At 39.0% G+C, this 23,214-nt stretch overlaps 1 protein-coding gene across 34 annotated transcripts in view; it reads right to left on the bottom strand.

Annotated features, from left to right (window-relative positions):
• The window catches only part of CADPS (calcium dependent secretion activator), a 448,877-nt gene that overhangs the window by 242,164 nt on the left and 183,499 nt on the right, over window positions 1-23,214 (bottom strand). For all 34 annotated transcript variants that reach the window (XM_039326616.1, XM_039326619.1, XM_039326630.1 and 31 more), the window contains exon 4: window positions 8,124-8,204. In XM_039326616.1, the coding sequence (XP_039182550.1) occupies window positions 8,124-8,204 (81 nt within the window). The remainder of the gene's footprint in view (window positions 1-8,123; window positions 8,205-23,214) is intronic.

Raw genomic sequence — 23,214 nt, 5'->3', positions numbered from 1 at the left:
AAACATATCAGGACAATCATGGGGTTTTGGAATAATAGGGAGATGATTTAATGAATACAAATGGGCTAGCCCAGGGGTAGGCAATCTTGGCTCTTTTATGACTCATGGACTTCAACTCCCAGAATTCCTGAGCCAGCCATGCTGAGGGGAAAGGGAGAGGTTTCCAAGCTGAGCCATGCTGGCTCAGGAATTCTGCGAGTTAAAGTCCATGAGTCATAAAAGAGCCAAGGTTGCCTACCCCGGGTTAAGGCATAATGTGATTGGTTTAATGTGGTGTCTAAACCCATGCCGAAAGCTAAATTGTGGCTGAGGAATTCTGGGAATTGAAGTCCACGAGTCATAAAAGAGCCAAGGTTGCCTGCCCGTGGTAGCCTTCCCAAAAAAATGGCAAATAAATGGTCTCTCTTATTTCAAATAGTATATTTAACAATAGAGGGAGATCTATTTTATTATCTAATAGCACTGACATGGAATGCTAGTTGGCATAGGAAGAAGGCCAGAATAAGGCTGAAGAAAATTGGGGTTTTTATTTATTAGAGGGGATTTCATATTACTAATTAGAGGGTTAAAGGAAGAAGTTGAGATGAGGGGAATTTTGGTCATTAAATTTAAAATATTTGGAAACTAGTTGAAAATAAGGATTTTATTTGTTTAATATTTAAAAATTAGACCCAAAAGAAAAAAATATTATTAATAAGTTTGATTTATTGATTAACCCAGACAATATATATAATGGTTTTGATTTATTAAAGGGGATACTGTATTATTAATTAGATTATTTAATATGGTGGGAAATAGATAACTTTTAGGAAATAGAACAAGACTATATTCAAACAGATAAGATGTGTATTTTGAATATTAGATTATGTTATGAATTGAGATAAGGGAAACTTCGCTTACCTAAAGCTTGGAAATTATAAATGTCAAATGAGGATGAACCAGAATGTTATGTTAGCAAGGTGGATTCCAAATTGTACATTAGGGATATTATTGCAAAATTGCTCTGCATATAAAACCATCTGTTCCGATGGCCACACACATTACTGGGGAAATATTTCAGCATTTTGTGCCTTTGGGCTCCCAAAACCTGTGATTTGCAACTAGAGTCCACCAACACTTTTTGCTACATATGTAGATGAGATCAGAGGGAGCGTATGATTTTAGGTAGGAAGTTTTAAAGTATAGGTGCCTCCACCCCACCCCCAAAGTCGTACTCTATGCTTTATACGTTTGACAGTAGCCCTTGACTTATGACATTATGACAGACTCCCAGAAGGTATTTATGACCTGGTTCTGATGTTCTGATGTCTGGACTCTCCATGGTCCATGATTGCATTTCAGGCACTCAGAAAACAGCCCACTTTTGCAGCTGTTTGTAGCATCAAGAAGACTGAGATTTATATTTTTGCTGAAAACAAGTGTTTACTTTGAGTTTTCAGCAAAAATGCCCCAAAGCAAATAATGGGTTTAGTTAATGACTATGGCATTGGTTAACAACCACCACATTCATTTAATAATTACCACATGTGATGACCTGTTTTACGACTATCACGACTTACGACTGTAATTGGCAGGCTCCATTATGGTCGTAAGTCAAGGAGTACCTATAGGAGCAAGTGGAGTGAACTGCATATTGTGATCTCAAGGCATGGAGGAATAGGTAGAAATTGTTTATAGGTAAGAATAGAACTTCAAAAGATTCAAAAGCAATTAAAATCCTTAGAAAATGGGTCAGTATTGGTCCATGCATAGGAGTGAGACAGATGGATGCAGGATGGATTTGTTACAAAATAAAACCAGCAATTTAAAATATTACTAGTTAATACTGAAAGAATTGCACAAAGAACGGTAATAATTTGTTGTGATGAAGCTCTTAATTCAAAGAAACAAAAAAATCCAGACTCTGCTATACTGTATATTCTGATAGATTCTATATACCCTTTCCTTAACACTATTTAACTGAACGGTAGGGCCTGGATAATTCCCAAAGCTACTGGGTTGCATTAGCTAAAGTGCAAGGTCCCAGAGTTCAAATCCAGAAGAATGTCTGAACCCCATAGTATAAGATTTACCAACTCTACCATTCATGTCTGATGTTACCCGATAATGATGAAACTGATCATGTAAAGTTTCCTGATGATCAGTGAAAACAAAAGCTTTAGCCATTTACTTGAAGAAGTGGGAACTTCATCTCCCCAAATTACCCTCAAGAAGTCCACCCATCTTCAAGCTGCTCAGGGTGAGAAGCACCGCTCTAAAAATACAAGCCAGAAGAGGTGTGGGATCTGGTTTGATCTCTGATATTTGCCTGAGGCAACTGCTACATGTAAGTTTGCATCGGATCCCCCTTGCATGAAAAATCTCTCCTATTGTCTCTTGGATAGGGAAATTCTTCTAATGTGGAGAAGAACTCATAGAGAACATGGAGAGGAGAAGCATTTGTTTTTTAAGGCACAGAAGCATTCTGCTTAGTTCTGCAGTGTTTCAGAAAAGAGTTTGAATATTTAAGTAGCTGCAGAAAGAAGACAGACCTTGATATTGAGTCTGCCCTTAAGCCAGCAGGTTTGACATGAGTATTACAAGACAATGACCACAAGGATCAAAGTAGTCAAGTCTTGCCCAGAAAGAAAATAAGCAAGAACATCAAATAAGGCTGAAATTCCAGATATCACACATAGCTGCATTGAATAGGATGCTGGATCAAGGAACTGCATAGTTTCTTTACTTCATTTGGTCCTTTATTGCAACTGTGCGATAAAAGCCCTTATGTACAATAATATTCATGAAGAGCTATAAAGCATCAAGGAATCATACAAAGCCAATATCAGAAATGCCACCTCACACTCGCCTTACTATTTTGCTTCAGTGCCAGTCTGCCATGAACTACAGGGAAACTGAATGGAAGTGGGGGAAGAGGACTCTGCTGCTGGCTGTGCTGGCTAGAGACATGAATTCAAGGACAACAGCCTACGAAGAAATGTAGCTGCATCCCAAGGGTGATCGTTCCAACAACATATGTAGTTTGAATATGATTCAGACAATTGAGGACAACAGGGAGGACGTTCCTGGAAGGGAGGAATTATGCTTGGGGATTTGGCATGTGAACTTTAGATCTGGCTTTGCCATATTGTACTTCACTTGACCTTTAGTAAAATATATCTTTCTCATAAAATGGAGTCAAGGATCGTTCTTGCCTAAGGTCCAAGTCGAGGCAGACATTAAGCCAGATCGAAGGCCTGACCAAACTCTCCCACCAAGAAACAGGCTGCATCTTTGCTAAGCATGATCTCATTTTACATCCTCTCAATCATCAGCTGATGATTGAGAGACAGCATTTAAAAAGGTTATTCTTGGGGAATTATGTGTGCTGCACCCCACTTTTGCTGCAGGCACAACTCATTTCATTGCTTCCCATCTTGAAGAATAGACTTCGAGAGAAAAAAGATGACTGGTTCTGTTCAAGACAGGCTACAGATAGTCCTTGAGGTACGACCACAACTGAGCCCAAAATTTCTCTTGCTAAGCGAGACACTTGTTGAGTTTGGCCCCATTTTACATCCTTTCTTGTCACAGTCATTAAGTGAATCACGGCACTTGCTAGGCTAGTAGCACGGTTGTTAAGTGAATCTGGCCTCTCCATTGACTTTGCTTGTCAGAAGGTCACAAAAGGGGATCACATGACCCCGGGACACTGCAACTTTCATAAATATGAACCGGTTGCCAAGCATCTGAATTTTGATCCCATGGCCATGGGGATGCTAAAATGGTTGCTAAGTGCAAAAAATGGTCATAAGTCCCCTTTTTCAGTGCTGTTGTAACTTCAAACAATTCTAAATGATTGGTTGTAGGTCAAGGATGACCTGTATTTTTTAAAAAACAACTTTTGAACATCTTTGTGGCCAAATCTCTTAGCCCAAGAGTTTAAGAAACTTTTAACTGAAATCATTCCCACCAGTAATTCTACGCACCTTTCACTCCATAACACTTTGCTATGTTATTTTACATCCTCTCCAGTTTTCAACATGAGGCATAAAACCTCTTTCTACTGATCAGTCTTTAACAGGGGTTCTCATACTTGGCCACTTTAAGACTTGTGGACTTCAACTCCCAGAATTCCCCAGCCAGGCTGGCTGGGGAATTCTGGGATTTGAAGTCCACAAGTCTTAAAGTGGCCATATTTGAGGACACCTGGTCTTTAACTTATGGAAATGTGCCCAGGGCCAGAAAATTAAATGCTTCCTCCAAGCAAAATTTTGTTGTAATGAATGGGCAAGTACATAGCCAAATGTCTCCGCTGGGGCACTTTGAAAAAGAGTTAGATTTTGACATGAAGGCTGCGGAACAGATTTCTCATTAAAAGGTTATTTAGAAAATGAGGAACAGTCCAACCATTCCATACTTTTAATGACTGGTATAAATTCATGATCTCCTGCATAATGTGCAAGAGAAGGAAATGTAGTAAGCTCATGGGAGAAAACATTTATTTATCCTTAGGTTTCTTACAATAGATTGTAAGTAAGTATACCAGATCCAGGCTGATTGGCCACTAAAAGGCATCAATGTATACAGAAGTTTTCATTTTTTGCTACTTACCAGTGTTCTGACCTTTTGCCATCCAGACATAATGTATCTACTTATTGGATCATATAATTTACATATTTTATAACCTCCCTTATCTGTTGGGGTCTTCTTGCCCAAGCAACACCAACCTTGACTGTGTGAACTCTTATTGTTAAGAAGTAATCTAAGTTAAAGGCTTTTCTTATTTGGATGGCACCTTATTACTGCTGAAAAGAATAGATTGGCTGCAGCTGCCAAAAAAGCCAACAGAGGCTTAGAATCAAGATCACATGAAGTTCTGGTAATGCTTTAAAAAGCCTTAGTAAGACCACACTTGGAACGTTGCATTCAGTTTTGGTCATCATGATATATAAAAGATGCTGAGACTTTAGAAAGAGTACAGAGAAGAGCAACAAAGATGATTATGGGACTGGAGGCTAAAACATATGAAGAACAATTGCAGGAATTGGGCATGTCTGATTTAATGAGAAAAAGGACTAGGGGTGACATGGTTAGCAGTGTTCCAATATCTAAGGGAATAGGTGTGAATCTATTCTCCAAAGCACTTAAAGGCAGGACAAGAAGTAATGGATGGAAACTAATCATGGAGAGAACCAGCCTAGAACTAAGGAGAAATTTCCTGACAGTCAGAACGATTCATTATTGGAATGGCTTGCCTTCAGAAGTTGTGGGTGCTCCAACACTGGAGGTTTTTAAGAAGAGATTGGACAACTATTTGTCCAGAATGGTACAGGGTCTCCTGCTTGTGCAGGGGATTGGACTAGAAGACCTCCAAGGTCCCTCCCAACTCTGTTATTCTTGAAAGATTTATTATTAATGTGTAAAATATTTTTCCCCACATGCTAGCATGTGTGAAATAAACATAAATATATGAGCTGTGCTGTGTTAATTTTTACATCTACTTTGGTCTTTTCTGAAGTGCCTGCTGTTACAATTTTCTAGATCCAACCCCCTGCTCAGGCAGGAAACCCTATACCATTTCAGACAAATGGCTGTCCAGTCTCTTCTTAAAAGCTTCCAGTGTTGGAGCATTCACAACTTCTGGAGGCAGGTTGTTCCACTGATTAATTGTTCTACAAAGATTCACTTGGATATCTTGGGAGTATTTTGCTAAAATAAATGTTTCCCAACAAAACAGCATATTTAAAGACACCCTCCCCAATAGGATACATAAACATTGAAGCTATTATCCTGTCTCCTTCAGGGAGTGATGGCTTAGTTTGGCTGGACACTTATATCTGTGCTACTTGAAGATGAACTGAAAGGTCTGGAACTGGTAATTGATACAACTGCATGGGCTGTCAGGTACAGTAAAGGATCTGTGTATCAAGACAACACAATATCCATTAAGACACAGACTCAGAAGAACAACTGGAGGTACTGAATGCCTGGCAAATTCTATATCTGAGTCCTCAGCTATTTTGATATTCACAATTTACAATACACAATCTAACCTCCTAAGGTACCTCACCATGCTTGATGTAATTAGGCCCTCATATTTTTTTCCCCTACTAGCGTTGCTGTGGCTCAGTGTGGTTAAACAGAAAAGAAAGAAAAGAGAAAGCGCACGTTTGTAATATGTTTAATTTCACAATGCTTGTGGGTATACAATATTTTTAGTTGTTCCATTGTGTGTTCAGATGTAGAGATTACGTCCAACAGATGGCGCTGTTTTTTTAAAAAAGCATGTTTTTACCTGTCACAGGTGTGGCATCTATATAATAGTAGGTATATAAAAACATGTGTGTATTCGAATGCAACGTTGTGTCAAAATTTCAAAGCAATCAGTGAAGAACTTTCGGAGATTTAAGATTTTGAACAAATGAACATTTACATTTTTATTTATATCGATTTCTCATCCTCCTTAGTTCAACTGGATCCATGAACCACTGCATACTCCTTCTGTATCTGCCATTTTCTCAGGGTCATGTTAGGTCTTTGTGTGGGGGATATCTCTATGTTTTGTACTGCAACTCCCATACTTCTCAACAAACACCACTTAAAACAGGAAAGCCGGCAGCCCAGGTCCAGGACCCAAATGTCATGCGACGGGGTGAGCTCCCGTCCTCGCCCCGGGTCCTGACAACTTAGCAGTTCGAAAGCATGCAAATGGCCAGAAATGGCACTTCTATGCCAAACCAAATAAATATTCTACTGTATTCCAATGGTTTCCTTCTCTCAAACAAACCAGCCAAGAATGTAACATCCTGCTCCTTTGATACGTTAAGAAATAAATACTGTAAGCATGTGATGTTTAGCACCATTTTTGTTTTAATCTGCAATTTTCAATTTCCTTTTCAAATGCCATTATATTACATTTTGATTTCATTTATATCTCACTTTTTTTTATAGGAACCTAAGGCTTTTATGAAACTCTCTCACCATTTTAGTCACACAACAATGTACCTGGTGACTAGTCTAAGAACACCCATATAAACAAATAATACCCCCCTCCCCAAATTTAAATCAGGACCCAGTATAACATAGTGCATCTCCCAAGGGGTGAAAGTGGCTGGCGTTAGAATTAATTATTTAAATTATGTTCCATCTTTCCTATGGGAGACCTGCATGGTTTTCCTGGAGATCTCCCTTAATTTTATCCCTATGAGATGGCTGAGAGAACCCTAGTATTCTGGATTTTCTCAAGCTTAAGTTAATGCCTAAACCAGTATACAGAGAGTCCTTGACTTACAACTGTCACTTAGCAACTGTTTGAAGTTTGAATCTCCCCCACCAAAAGGCTATGCCCCCCATGATATGATTTCGGGAGCTTAACCATGGCTCTCATTTAGGGCTGTTGCCACATCCCACAGTCAAGTGACTACAATTTCCTTTTTTGTTGAAAGCCACTGTTTACTTTCAGTTTTCAACACCCCACAGCAAGCAGTGGTTTTGTTTAATGACTGCAGTGTTCACTTAATGACTTTTGGAAAAAAAAGTTGTAAAATTGGGTTGGTCACATAGTCGATTCACTTTACGACTGTTACAATTTACGTTCATAATCAAGTTCTGTGACAGTCATATGTCGAGGACTATCTGAACATCACTGGCTGTTTTATGTCACTGAAACAACACAACATGGTCTTCAAATTTATTTGCCTTTAAATCTCTAGTTCCTTAAATATCTCAGCAATTATTTATTTATACATGCATACAATTTATAGGCCATCCGATTTTCAATAATTTAGGGCAGCTTACAATTTTAATCCTTTTAAAAATTATAGGAGATGAAAAAGAAATTGGGAGCAGCTAAAAAATATCTATCCATCAGGGGCTCAACCTTCACTCTGCCCCAGAACCTGGGAGAACAGCCAGATCTTCATAACATCTGGAACATTATTAGGGTAGATGGAAGCCATTTTAATCTCTGGAGGATTTCATTCCAGAAGGCAGATCCCATAACGGAGAGAGCATGTGCTTCTCTGACAGAAAGTGTCAACATGCAAATACACAGGCAGCTTTTGATAAACACTGCCACTGCCTGAGCCATAAAAAAAGGAGGGGACTCAAACCCAATAAGCAGCCCTCCCTTCCTCTCTTACCTTGGCAATCTGGTCTGCCATTTGGAGTCGACCGTCAAGTTCCCGCCTAATTTGTGCTGCTTGCTCGTCAGGATTGTCCAGCTGCAGAAAATGAGAACAAAATCATTAGCAGCCATTCAGCAACAGTAAAGGAACAAACATGTTACTAACGAAAAATCAATATTTTAACCTCCTCTGCTTCTTATCATATTAGTATTTCCTTTGAAAAAAGCTGGTGATGTGAATCAAGGCTAATATGTAGGCTGCATTTCAACTTTTCATATAGTCATGTAGATAATATGTAAAATATGCAAGAAAAAAAGAGGAAAACTAGTTTGGTATAGCGGCTAAGGTGCTGGCTTGGAAACCAGAAGACCATGAGCTCTACTCCCACTTTAGGAATAAAAGCAGCTGGGTGGATTTGGGCCAATCGTTCTATGTCTCAGCCCAACCCACCTTACACAGGGTTGTTGTTGTAGGAAAAAGAGGAGGAGGAAAGAATATTAGGTATGTGTGCTGCCTTGAATTACTTATAAAGTCATAAAAATGGAATAAAAATCAATCAATCAAACAAACAAACAAACTTTGTTTCTTTGTTATTTTACCTGACAGCACATATTTTCCTTTACAAGTGGCCCTTGAATGCTTAGTAACCATTCATAATTATGACAGCCTCCTCCCCCAAAAAAGCGTACTTATAACCTAGATTTGAATTTCTGTTAGCTGCCTTCTCCACGTAATCATGTGATCATGTTTGGCAACCGACCTGCATTTATAGCTATTTGCAACATGACTGAGATTTATGATTTTTTTTTGCCAGAAACTACCATTAAGGCCGTTCATTGTGGACAATGGGTTCGCTTAATGACTGCAATATTCACTTAATGACCACTGGGGAAAAATTGCAAAATTGAGAGCAGTCTCATTTCGATCCGCTTAATAAATGACACGCCTCAATTATGTTCATAAGTCGAGGACTATCTATATTATCTTATTGTAACTTTCGAATAGCAACAATAAATTCTCTTTTTAATGCTTAACCTCTAATGGTATCCACTATTCTAAAACTCTTCTTCCCCAAACTCCAATCTATGACACCTCCTTGGTTTTGCTCACAGGAGAATTTTACACCTATGACTATACACTGAACTCCTAAAAAGCATCTACATGCAGATCTAAGATCTGCTCGGTCTAAGCCACGTATAAACCACACTGATTCATGACCAGGAATTATATCCATTCTAGGTAACATGGATGTACCACTACCAGAAAAAATATGTGTGTAATCATATTAATCAGACTCTATTGAAAGATACAAGTTGACTCTTTGCCAAGATTTTGTTCATCTAAAACACATGAGGGCAAGCTGTTCAGTCTTTTTCATCTATCAGAAAGGAGGGCAATTATCATTTAGGCCTTTGTTTTTCTTCTCCAGGCAAAAAGGAAAAAAAAAGTCAATTGAGTTTGCAAAGTTCACAAAGACCTTTACTCAATAAGAATAGATGTACTGCAGTGTCTATATTTTGTTTGGGATCGGTGTATGTCTTGCTCTGACAAAGAAACATAGCTGAAAATACTCTTAAGGCAAGTCTGAATTTTTTGCTTGCACATTAAAGGCACAGTTCCATGATTTGCTTACAAAATCGACAAGACCAGTATAGAGGTATATACAGTAGTGGGATTCAGCCGGTTCACATCACTTCGGCAGAACCGGAAGCTAATTTTTTTGTTGCCCAGGCCCAGAAGCGGCATCCACACAGAGAACCGGTTGTTTACATATTTGAATCCCACCACTGGGTATATATGAGAGTGCGTAAGTGGTTTATTCTTTTATGAACTGGCTTATCTCCAACTCGGTTTATTAGCAGGGCAGGGAAGATAAAAAAGATAGAGATATAGTCTGCTTGCTTACTGGCCTTTCCTTTGCCTAGCAGAAAGCTTCACTCCCCAGCTAATTCCTTCTTTTGCTCTTTCTATATTTTTTCTTGCCATCTGATCAATTCCTCTTCCTTCTCTTCATGAGTTTAACTATATGACATTACTACAGCCAAGTGTTTTCCAAACTGACCACACAAGAATCAGCCAGCAAAAGGAGATCAGTATTTATTATTTATTATTTATGAGACTTATATACCGCTTTAAGTGCAAGCACTCTCTAAGCGGTGTACACCAGTAAGCAATGTATATATATATTTACATTGCCCCCAACAATCTGGGTTATCTTACGACCATTCAATGATCTTACGGCCATTCAAATGATTGAGTCACCATTCAAAGTTACAAGGACCCTGAAAAAAGTCCTCACTCTTATGACCATCACAGCATCCCCATGGTCACATCATCAAAATTTGGGAACTTGGCAACTGGCATGTATTCATGATGGTTGCAGTTGCCCGGGGTCAGGTGATCACCATTTGCGATTTCTGACCAGCAAAGTCAATGGAAGAAGCTGGGTTCACTTAACAGTCATACGGTTCACTTAAAAGCTACAGTGATTCACTTAACAACCATTGCAAAAAAAGGTTGTAAAACTGGGTGTGACTCACTTAACAACCGCCTTGCTCAGAATGGAAATTCTGAACCCAGTTGAAGTTATAAGTCAAGGACGCCTGTAAAGAGGCTCAGTATAAGTTCCTGCATAACACCAGAAGCTGGTAAGATGCTGCCATTTACCTAAGACTTTCAAATTTTAAAAACATGTTAGCATCAGAGCTGATGGGTTCACATATTTGTAGCCTACCAGATGAATTTGGGAAAAATGTATCATCCTTTTTTGGCACCAAGTATGACTACAATATTACAATACATTTCTATCCAAATGATACATACATCTCTTGGCCAAGCAGTGAAGTTCTGTGTCTAAATTAGTTAGCTGCCCCATTATAGGGAGCCAAGTCCCCCCCCCCACTTCTAAAAGCTGATCTTTAAAGCTTGAGTCTAATTTTACCTGTCATATTTTTTTCAGCAGTCTTCTACAACTAGCCTTTATCGTTCAATAATGCAGGCTACTTTCAGTGCAAATGTACTAGCTGATTGAATGTTTGGTATTCTAATATTACATTGTTAAAGCATGTCTTTCTGAAGGTAGCAGAACACTTTGTTAGCAAGTGACCTTTTGTAAACATTGTGAATACTGTAAATAAATAATAATTGCTTTACAAGCATCCTGAGCATGTGCCTGTATGCTGCACGTAACTACTAGTTCAGTGGTGGCAAACCTATGGCACACATGCGAAAGGTGGAACTCAGAGCCCTCTCTGTGGGCATGCATGCCATTGCTCCAGCCCCACTTCCCTCCATGGCCCCCTCCTCACCAGTAGCCCCTCAGAGGAGAGTTGCCCCCGAGCGCAGCCTATACGGAGCAGCACAACCAAGGAAATGGCAGTTTGACAATGGGGACAAAACTCCACCCTCGTGCCTCATCGCGCACAGTTGATGCTGCGGAGCATGGGCAGAAGGCGTGGCTGCCATGGCACTGCTGGGCTGCCTGGGCGAATTGCAGTGGGCCATGGAGGCGGTGGGTGGCCCTGTGGGTAGGTGGGGCAGGGCAGGCTGAGGGCAGGGCAGGCATGGTGGGGGGTGAGCAGGAGTGGCGAGGGGGGCAGGGACAACCCGTATGCTGCATGTAGTACTTGGTATCTAAAAGATTCACCATCACTGTACTAGTTGGTGGGATTCAGGCAAAGGTACACTGATTTACAAGAAGTTCTCTCCATTAGAGGCCCTATTGTGCATAGAATAACATAAGTGGATGTCAGCCCTTCAAGGTAGCCCAGACGGAAAACCCAACCATGAGTACTGATAGTACTCTTATTGTAAGACTAGAGTAACAGATTCTTGCAAATCTAAAAGCATTTTCCTTCTCTTTGCCTTTACTTTTTGGAGAATTAGAGAGGTTTTTTTTCTGTGATGCTTTCTCCATCCCCATTCCTGTTGTGGGCTGAGATATCCCTAATCTCACTGTTGCCCTGGCTGTGAGTCTTCCTCCTGTCTCCCAAGGTTATTGTCACAATCTGTCACAGTAGGCTTGGGGCAACACTGGGCTTTGGTTGTACTTGTGGCATACTAGCCAAAACATGCTAAAACTGACTGGTAATGTCCTTATGTAGAAACACAGAAAACTGACAGCAGAAAAAGACCTAGTGGTCCATCAAGTCTGCCCTTTGAGTTTTTGTTCATTTTTCCTTTTAATTAATTATTTGTTTTATTTTTTATTTTTTTCATATTTTTTTTTTGTCAGATGATAGACATGTGTTCATCCCAAGCATGTTTAAACACAGCTGCTGACGATTGACCCACTTCCTCTGCTGGAAGTTGTTTTGAAGCTTCCACCTTTCTTTCTGTGAAGTGATGCTTTCTAATATTTCTTTTGAACTTCCCTCCTGTCCTTACTTTGAAAAGAGAATGAGAGAATGCTTGAGGTGTCACAGTGCAACCTAGACTGCATTTACCTTATTAAAAGAAAAGTTATATGAAAATCTTGATGGATTGCATCCTATGCCCTGGGCTGCTCAGCCCGTTAAAGAATGACTTGGTTGGGTCAGTTGAGGAAACACTTCAAAGGGTTCTGCATGCCACAAAGCTGGGAGATGTTAATACTTTAAATAAAAGGGAGGAGATTCAAAAAGAACAAGATAGGCTTGAGCAGTGGGTAGAAGCGAAGAAGGAATTTGATAGGGAGAAATGCCAGAATAAGGAAAATGCAAGACTCAAGAAGAAGATGGGGGAGGCCTGGCTTGGCAGTAGAATACATGGAAGGGATCTGGGTGTCCTTGTGAACCACAAGCTAAGCATGTGCCAGCAGTGTGATGCAGCTGCTAAGAATGCAAAAGCTATCTTGGGATGCATTAACCACAGCACAGAGTCCAGATCACAGGAAGTAATTGTTCCACTCAGTTCTGCTCATTTGGAATATTGTATACAAGACAGTTTTTAAAAAAGACAGTTATAAACTGAAGCAGGTGCAGAAGAGAATTACCAAGGTGGTGAACTGTCTATGAAGAACAGTTTGTATATTTTAGCCTACTTTTAAAAAAATATGACTGAGAGGAGATGTAGCAATCTCCAAAGGGTTTTCACAGAGAAGAAGGATTCTCTGTTGGTCCAGGTTCAACCAAAGCATCACAAGAGGAATTTCCTGACAATAGAAGTGATGGCTTTATCTTTTGCTAAAGGTCTTCAGACAGAGCCTGGATGCTCATTAGACAGGGATGCTTTCATAGAATAGGTGTTGAACAGATGGCTGGAACAGATGATCTTTAATGACCCTTCCAATTCTATGTTTCTATGACCCAGACAATATGGGCTGTAGAAGTCAATATTATGGTGATAATCTGGACATATGGAAGATTGTGAGATGGACTGCAAGAAGAGTATATGGTAAATACCATAATGAAATGAAAGAAAGAAAAAATAGATACATTGTGCATTTGTGAGAGTAAAAGAAAGAGAGAACACAATAGAATACACGTAAGTGTTTTGAGCTATTTTATCTATTTATTTAAATAGATTTAATTAACACCTAGCTCCAGCTTACTGTGGGCGCTTTACATAATATAATATTTACATAATAAAAGACCAGAACAATGAAATATACTTGCATGGAAGTCAATGCATATATAACATATCCACTGAGAAAACAACCACAAATACTGTCTTAAGTAATACACAAACACTCCGCAGGTGATACTGTAGTGACAAGTTGTGTGTTTCAGTGAATTATAATAATGGAAGATCCACTTCTCAGTTCCGAGAAAAACTTTGAACTGTTCTGAATAAATGCAATCTTGGGGAAATTATACTAATATGTGATGTGAATAAATGACTGGGAAAAAGATTGGAGTACAAAAAAAACATTTGGGCTATTTGGCTACCCATTAATGAATGACAACAAAGATAGTTAGAATTTGTTTAGGAAAATAACCATTTGTTCAAATATACTGTATAGCAGGGGTCCCCAACCCCTGGTCCATGGACCGGTAACGGGCTACAGCATGCCAGCAACCAGGCCTCACAAACAACCAAAGCCCCAACTGCAGGATGTAGGCAGCACACAAAACCACGCCCCCTTCGGTCCATGGAAAAAGGTCTCTCCACATAACCAGTCCCTGGTGCCCAAAAGGTTGGGGACCTCTGCTGTATAGTTTAGGCATTCATTTATTCATAAGTACCCATGGCTGAGGAATAAACTAAAAAAAAATTGTTGATTTATTTATGATGAAAAACCGAAAGCATTAGTGAAAGAGGCACGAGTGACGAGAGGTTCTGAACATGGTACTAACCATTATTTGGGGTAGGCAAGGGTGGATCTTGAGAAAAATAGACATGGAAGAAAAGAAGTGAAAGTAGAAAGTCTGCAGAAAGAGAAAATAAGAGGAAGTGCAGTATAGATGAGGGACAAGAATGTGTACAAGTAATATAGGTAGTTCTCGACTATTGTATGACCACATCTGAGCCCAAAATTTCTGTTGCAAGGCAATTGTTAAGGGAGATCTGTCCCATTTCATGCCCTTTTAAGTCACAAGTTGTTAAGCAAATCACTGGAGTCGTTAAGTGGATCATGGGTCATTAAGCGAACCTGGCTTCTTTCCATTAACTCTGCATGTCAGAAACTGGCTGATGGTAACAAATAGTGATCACATTACCCAGGGACAGTGCAGCTGTCATAAATATGGTACACGCCAGTTCCTAAGTGTCTGAATTTTGATCATGTGACCATGGGGATGCTGCCATGGTCATAAGTGTGAAAAAATGGTCACTTTTTTCAGTGCCCTTCTAACTTTGAATGGTCACTAAACAAATGGTTGTACAGTAAGTCGAGGACCACTTGTATTTATGTAGCAGAAAATGTACACTTTTGCTTGAAAACCTGAATTATCCCAGGGACCGTTAGATTACATGAGGCAGTGAGAAATTTGGATCTGAAAATAAATGAATGAAAGACCAAAATAATAGTGCATTGAAAGGGAAAATGGAACAAATTTTATATAAATAGAAGGAGGAGGAGGAGGAGGAGGAGGAGGAGGAGGAGGAGGAGGAGGAGGAGGAGGAGAAGAAGAAGAAGAAGAAGAAGAAGAAGAAGAAGAAGAAGAAGAAGAAGAAGAAGAAGAAGAAGAAGAAGAAGAAGAAGAAGAAGAAGAAGAAGAAGAAGAAGAAGAAGAAGAAGAAGAAGAAGAAGAAGAAGAAGAAGAAGAAGAAGAAGAAGAAGAAGAAGAAGAAGAAGAAGAAGAAGAAGAAGAAGAAGAAGAAGAAGAAGAAGAAGAAGAAGAAGAAGAAGAAGAAGAATGCTTACTGCAAATGGGAAAGTAAAAGATGTGCCAATGCTGGTAAAAGGTAATGGTCCTGTATGTAAATATTTGTCCAAGCAAGCAAAAATGGCTGTGTATCAGACAGTGTTTATTCCAGCTGTGTTGCATAGACATGACAGTTGAGTATAAACTCTGTGGGGCTTCTTTTGAAGACTATCAGGAAGCATCTTGTCCCCCCCCCCCCAGTGAGGTTTGCTCCAACCTTTCTGATCTTCCATAAGAGCCTAAAGACCAACCTTTGGCAGCTGGCTTGGGGCCCCAAAGGAGGAATTTCTTGTTGGGAGTGGCTCAGGGTTAATATCATATCCCACCTCCCTTGCTCATCCTACTCTCTTTATCTCCATCTTTTAGCTATTGCATTTTGTATTTTTATTCTTTTGTAGTATTTTACTTATATAGTTTCATTTTTTTTAAATATTGTAAACTGCCCAAAATTACCCTCTGGTAAGATGGTTGCTGATAAATTGGATGGTTGGATGGATAGATAGATAGATAGATAGATAGATAGATAGATAGATAGATAAATAAATACATTTAAATAAGGTGGAGAAATCTCAGGTCATTTCTTTTATATGCTATCATTTGATAACATCTTGGAGGTTCATCTTCTTTTTAGCTGCCCTGGGCCTTTGGAATAGCCTCCCACAGGAGATTTGCAAGGTCCCTAATCAGTGATGGGATTCAGCCAGTTCGCACCAGTTTGGCGGAACTAATTTTCTGTTGCCCAGGCCCAGAATGGACTTCTGGAAGCGGCATCCACACAGAGAACCGATTGTTCACATATTTGAATCCCAGCACTTTCCCGAATGTTTTAGCCTTCTGGAAGGCTCAGAACTCAAGAACTGGACTAGGATGGAGTTGAGTCAGAGATCAATAGCATGGCTGGTCAGTTAGAGGGTGGATGCGGTTTGGGGGGAAATGGGTGAGCAATACTGAAAGTTGTGTGTATAAATTTATTTTACTCTTTATCTGAAGTATTTTTTATGAATGTAATGTAAAATTGAAAATAAAATTTTTTTTTACAAAAAAAAAAATAGCATGGCTGGTCTGATGTCCGGTAGAAAGATTTTGTTCTGTTTTTTATCTTGTTCTTTTTATTAAAAAGAGCTGCCTAGGGTTTGTGAGCCGCTTAGAATCACCGGGTGAGCAAGACAAACAGATCAGTTCTTTTAATAAAACAAACAAACAAACAAAAATAGCAGTGCCCAGGGAATGTGTTTGGAAAAAGAAGAATATGTTGTATTGCACCAAATTCATTAATCTCATCCCTGAAGGTTTTGTGCAGAAGGATATATGCCTATGGTGGGAAGTCTGGAATCCTAAGTAAGTGAGCTAGGAGCTTCTCAGCCATTATAATCTATAAAGCATAGTTAAATATTACATGTGAACAGGGCAGTTATGGCTTGTTTGTTTATGACTAAAATAAATGGGTAGAGAAGGTTTCCTTCTCTCCCAAGCTGCTCATCAACTTGATTTTTAGTTTCTCTATTTAATTCTTCCAATTTTAATTGTATTGTAGTACTTTTTTTTTTTTACTTTTTAGCATACTGTAAGCCACCCAGAGTCACCGTATCATAAATAAATAAATGTAGAGTCAAGAATGAACTGAATTATTATGGTTTAAATGCAAAGGCAAATGAAGTTAAACAATGTTTAAAGAACAAAAGGCAATATATAAATCAGCATGTGACTGTGGGAGAATGACATATTACTTCAAAGACAAAAGAGTAATATTGGCATAAATTAGCTTTAGTTATATATTTTTTAATCTCGTCTCTTTCCATTTTGGGGTTAATATATATTTTTTTACTCCTTTTCTTCCGTTTATGCTTGGTCCAAAAGAGAGTTATGTGATAGGTATGTGTGTATACATCCATGCACATATAGACCAGTTGCTCTAATTTCTGAAGGGAGACACTGCTAGTCTAGTATAAAATACCAAACAGAAGTTCTTGATATTTTAGCTTGTGCAAAGAAACAGTTAGCAAAATGGGCTGTTAAGACATTACTACTTAAAAGCATCGCTTCCCCACAATGTTTATTTACATGAGAGGTTTTAAAAGAATGTAAACTTTCCCTAAGAACTTGCCTGGTGCTTATTTTGGGATCTGACACTGTACAGATAATTATGGTCTATATCACATTCTATTACCTCATGGTAATGGGCAAGATAATTACAGCAGTGGTGAGAAAAGCAGAAATGTGCTTCTTCCCAAAACGCAAATATTTATTATTGCATATCTGCAATAATAGGAAGATGAATTGAGATTATATACAGCCAGGTTTCCTTTCCCTCTGCTTGATGTTTCTCTGCCAGCTGTCGAGTATTGAAAAAGTCTATACTTTTTTTTGCCCAACTTTTGCTATCCGTAATTTTCTCTTCCAGTTTTTGTTATCCTTGAGTGGCATCCTTGAGTGGGATGGCTGGCTCAGGAATTCTGGGAGTTGAAGTGCACGAGTCATAAAAGAGCCACGGTTGCCTATCCCTGGTATAGGTAGTCCTCGACTTACAACCATAACTGAGCCCAAATTTTTTGTTGCAAAGCAAGTGAGTGGTGCCACATTTTATAACCTCTGTGCCATAGTTGTTAAGCGAATCACTGCAATTGTTAAGTAAATCATGCAGTCGTTAAGCGAACCTGGCTTCCCCCTCATTGACTTTGCTTGTCGAAAGCCAATTGGGAAGGCTACAAATGGTGATCACATAACCCCGGAACAATGCAACTGTCACAAATACATGCCAGTTGCCAAGCGCCCAAATTTAGATCATGTGACTATGGGGATGCTGCAATGGTCATAAGTGTGAAAAATTATCAGTGTTGACCATTTCAGTGCTCTTATAACTCTGAACGGTCACTAAATGAATGGTTGTAAGTCAAAGACTACCTTTAATGGTATCAAAATGATCCTTTCCCATCACTGCAACTCCAGTGGAGAGGAAAAAAATGCATTTTGCACTTATTAGAATGACTGCTTGCTTGATGTTGTAGATGATTTATTCTCCCTTTTTATCGGGGATCTGGGTTAGGGCTATCCCAGCCAGGGTCATAAATTTGAAAGGTGAAAAACATAATCATAAATTGCAACCTAAATCCTGCATATCAGAAGTCTTTGTTCCTCAAGCTCAATACAGGAGCACATGGTTTGCATTTCAGCTCAATGCACTATGCATTGTACCACTGCTCTATTTAAAATCAAAATATTTAGATTAATCTAGAAGAAGTCTGGTTTCAACAAAAGTCAGGAGACTTCCATGTTTCCCCCATCAGGATTTGCCAGTAATTCAAAATTATGCTATACAACGTATATCGTTGGCTGGATGTAATAGTAGACTCAAAGCTATAATTTGGGTGAAATTTCAGAGTCAATGATGGAAGATCACTAGATATGGGAGATCCCTAAAACCACAAACACTCAGTTTCAGAAACTGGTTTCAGACAGAATCCAGGTCCTGGGAAAACACATTAAAGGCATTACTTGGGGGGCCTGGGGCAAGTTTTTTTTTTGATGTGACGCCTTATGGCCTCAAAGTTGAGTTGCATCTTTCTGACCTAAGAATTACTGGCTCCTTCCTTAATCATTGTCCCAATACAATTTCATTTTCCTGGTCACAATCTCCCTTTCTAGTCTTCATAACAACTTATTTCTTCTAGTACATAAACAGCAGAGACAGAAAGGATTTAAAGTGGAGGGGAACAAATAGGTGATTATTTTGGTTGGTTCAGAAATTAGACATATACTCTTCTTTTTGCTTAGTAGTAATTTATGGCTCTGAGAGTTGGGCCATAAGGAAAACTGAGCACCTAAGAACTGATGCTTTTGAATTGTAGTGTTGGAGAAGACTGCAAGGAGATCAAACCAGTCAATCCTAAAGGAAATCAACCTGACTGTTCTTTGGAAGGAAACTCAAATACTTTGGCCACCTAAGGAGGATTCATTGGAAAATAGCTGATGTTGGGAAAGATTGAAGGCAAAAGGAAAAGGGGAAGGCAGAGGATGAGATGGCTAAAGAGTGTCGTCAATGCAACAAACATACATTGGGCAAACTTCAGAAGTGGAGGACAGTGGTGGTGGAGCTGGCATGTTGTGGTCCACGGGGTTGTGAAGAGTCATTCATGACTTAACAGCGCAACAACACCACATTTTTTTTTTCTTTTAAAGGAATGGTTATGGCTATATGGTGATCTCCGAAATGCTGGAAGTGAAATTAGCAACAATTGTTGCATTGAAGCAATTCAGTGATCCAGATAGTTTAACACCTGTCATTGCTGAATATTTTTATTGTTGGGGGAATGAGGGGAGTTTCTTGTTTGTTTGTTTGTTTTGGCATGAAAATTAGATCACAATGCTCCACCAGGTGTATTGCTACTGCTATTATGCTACTACTATTATCACTGCAAAAGATGTAATCTAATTCTGGAAGCATCTGCTTCTGACTGTGACATAGAGAAATCATTAAAGTTGAATTAAATTATAAATCCCATATGGTGATGAGGAATATATTGCATTGTACTTGACATATTTTTCTAGTGAATTATATTCCCTAACTTATTATGTTAAAACAAGAACGGTTGGTAATAATTACAATACATTGCTCATTATTGACTGGATTTGCATTATCCCCTTCCTCCAAGTCATTCAGTGACGCATATTTCAGTGCATCTCATTTTTGCAACAAGTTTGTAAATCCTGAGATAAGCATGCTGACATTAAGTGGAGCCAGCTTCAATTTGTCACAAAAAAAGCTAACTTGATCTCTTTCTTTGATGGAATTACTAGGTTACTAAGATCAGAGGAATATCATAACCATGGTTTCCTAGACCTCAGCAAATTTTTGATGGTACCTCAGAATATTTTTCTTAATATATGGTAAAATAAGATAATGCTACTATTAGCATCCATGGTTGTTTGGATGAATGCACAAAAAGACTGCTTATTAATGGAATGCTATATGGTGCTGTTCAATATTTACATTTATGACTTGAATTGAGCTTGTGAGGAGCTTATCAAATTTGCAGGTGACTCAAGACAGGAAAAGACAATGGTGAAAAGCAAATGCTATCTTTGAGTATGTGAACAGGAACATATAGATCACAGAAAATAATTGTCCCATTCTATTCTATCCTAGTCAGAATACATTTGGAATATTATGTCCAATTCTGGGCACCAATATTCCCCAAAAAGAAAAGAAAAAGGGACAGTTAGAAATAGGAGCAATGGAAGAAAATACTCTGTGAATTTCTTGGTCCCCTCTGAGCTTGGTCGTTTGCTTGCAGATGTTTCATTGCCCAACTAGGTAACAATGCTACGGAGTGTGGGGTTTGCTCCCTGTTTATTTACTATATAGTAGCTTCCCTGCCAGTGTGGAGTGAGGGTTTGGTTTTCTATAACCAAGTTCCTTGATTAGAGCATTGTTTTCTGCTTGATTGTTTGTCTGATGTTAAGCCCTGCTTATCTGGGTGTTGATTGCTGGAGGAAATGTGTTCTGGTCTTTTTTTTTTCTTACTTAGCTTTTTTCCTGTTTCTTTTGTATGGTCTGTAAATGTGATTTATCTCTAGGTGTCTATTGATAGCTGATTTGTCTGAATGCCAAATTTCCAAGAATTCCCTCGCATTTTGGCAGGGATTTGATGTTGTGGGATTAAGGAGTTTTCATTGTGTCTTCAGATTGCTAGTTGATGTTCATGGATGTGCTATTCTTCTGCCTGGCTATTTTATACAGTGGCTGAAAAAGTCCTTATGAGTGTTGAAGAGGAGGAGGAACTCCCAGACTATTAGAGCTGTCAACCAGTGGAACCTGCTACTATATGTCTTGTCTGTTTTTCTTTATTAGAGGTTTTGGTCAGTCATCTGTTAAGAGATACTTTAGTAGATTCTGCACTAAACAGATGGCTGGATTAGAAGACCTCTGAATTCTATGATTCTATGGTCAATCAGGATTACATTGAAGTTATATAACTGAGATCTAAAAGCAGAACATTATCTAATTCTCAGTGTCTCTTCACTGTGGATCTCTATTAACTATGAATCAATTCATAATTCCTTTTATGAACTTTCCAAATCATGGGTCACTTTATGATCTCTTCTAGTTTCAGGGGGAGGGGGAAATTCAGTCATAAGATATTTTGTCTGAAATAGAGCTTCCTCTGATGACAGTTCCCTATAAAGCATTTTTTTAAAGATAGCTTGGTTTTGTTGTAAATGCCATCCTATATTTTATCCATCTCCAGTGAAAAATTGTTCCATTCAGGAAATATTTGTTTCACGCAGTACATTTCGGAAAGTTGCAATTGTAGCAAGCATTGCTATTTCAGTTCCCAATTTGACTTGGTAGAAATGTTGGCTTGCAAATATGGGTTAAGCCACACAATTTGTCCACATAGCTATTGCTGAACCTGCAAACTAATCAAATTGCCCAGAAAATATTTTCCTCCTAACTCAAGTGTCTGTATCATCATGGAGGGTGAATTTAGCCCCTATTCCACCTGAATGGTTACTCTCAAAACATCTTTCCAGCATAAGGAATAATTCAGCATTCAGAATTATTAAATTTGTAAGGATTTAATACCTTGCCTTTAAAAATAGCATAACATTAGAGGTATCTCCTTGGAGCAGGGTCGCAGTTCCATTTTGACTCAGGATTTAGACTAATGGAAATTCCCCCCCCCCCCTCCAGGATTAAAATGAAAGCAGGGAAGAAAGGTCAGGAGGAAAAAAAAACATTTTGGGGGATTAAGTTGTAGCTGGTATCTTGACTTTTTCTATGTTCCTGATGGTATTAAAAAAAAGTCTTCTACTATAATCTATGTTCGCTGTATTTTCAGTAGCTAAAGTTCTGCAAAATTCTGTGGTTACAATTATTTTCTTGCTTTGATCATTTAGTAATGGCTTATTATGTGAAGGAGTTGATTGAAATTAACTGCATGACCTGCAAATAATTAGCAGCTATATTTGGTGTTTTCTGACTGCATTTGGAGCTCTCCTTGAACATTATATGTTGGTTTTCCTTACAGGAGTACCTGTAGTTTAAACCCTTTCCAAGGGAGAAGAAGGAGAAGGAGAAGGGGGAGGAGAAGACATGTACAATTAGAATCCCATATATTAATAATATCAGCACTGAGGGTGTGGCTGAGAAGTCCTCACAGTGAAAGTAAAATACCAGAGTAATATGTCAGACATATTATTTGTAGTTTAAAAGTTTTCCAAGGGAGAAGGAAAAGCAGAAAAAGAGGAAGGAGAAGGAGAAGGAGAAAGAAGAAGAAGAAGAAGGAGGAGGAGGAGGAGGAGGAGGAGGAGGAGGAGGAAGAAGAAGAAGAAGAGAAGAAGAAGAAAAAGAAGAAGAAGAAGAGGAGGAGGAAGAGAAGGAGGAGGAGGAGGAGAAGGAGAAGGAGGAGGAGGAAGAGGAGGAGGAGAAGAAAAAGAAGGAGGAGGAGGAAGAGGAGGAGAAGAAAAAGAAGGAGGAGGAGGAGGAGGAGGAGGAGGAGAGATTCTGTCAATGGGATAGCTTTTTAGCCGTGCTTCATGGCCTACAGAGATACTGTCCTCCTGGTTTCAAGGGCATCAACTTTAATTATTGGCAAATGTCTGCCTTAAAAAGAAAGCAGGATGAGAAGCATTAATGTCATCATGTAATCCAGGATTACATAGCCCCATCTGAAAGGCTCAATTAGAAATTCACTATAGCATAACATTAGGGGTACCTCCTTGGAGCATTGCCACAGTTCCATTTTGACTCAGGAATTAGACTAATGGAAAAAATCCTCCCCCCCCCCCCAGGATTAAAACCAAAGCAGGGGAAGAAAGGT

Source organism: Crotalus tigris, unplaced genomic scaffold (genome assembly GCF_016545835.1).
Source record: "Crotalus tigris isolate CLP2741 ecotype Arizona unplaced genomic scaffold, ASM1654583v1 scf7180000024342.5246164, whole genome shotgun sequence".
In the NCBI taxonomy this organism is placed as follows: Eukaryota; Metazoa; Chordata; class Lepidosauria; order Squamata; family Viperidae; genus Crotalus; species Crotalus tigris.
Note: the sequence above shows the minus strand (reverse complement) of the source record. Positions and strands in the feature narration are given on the sequence as shown.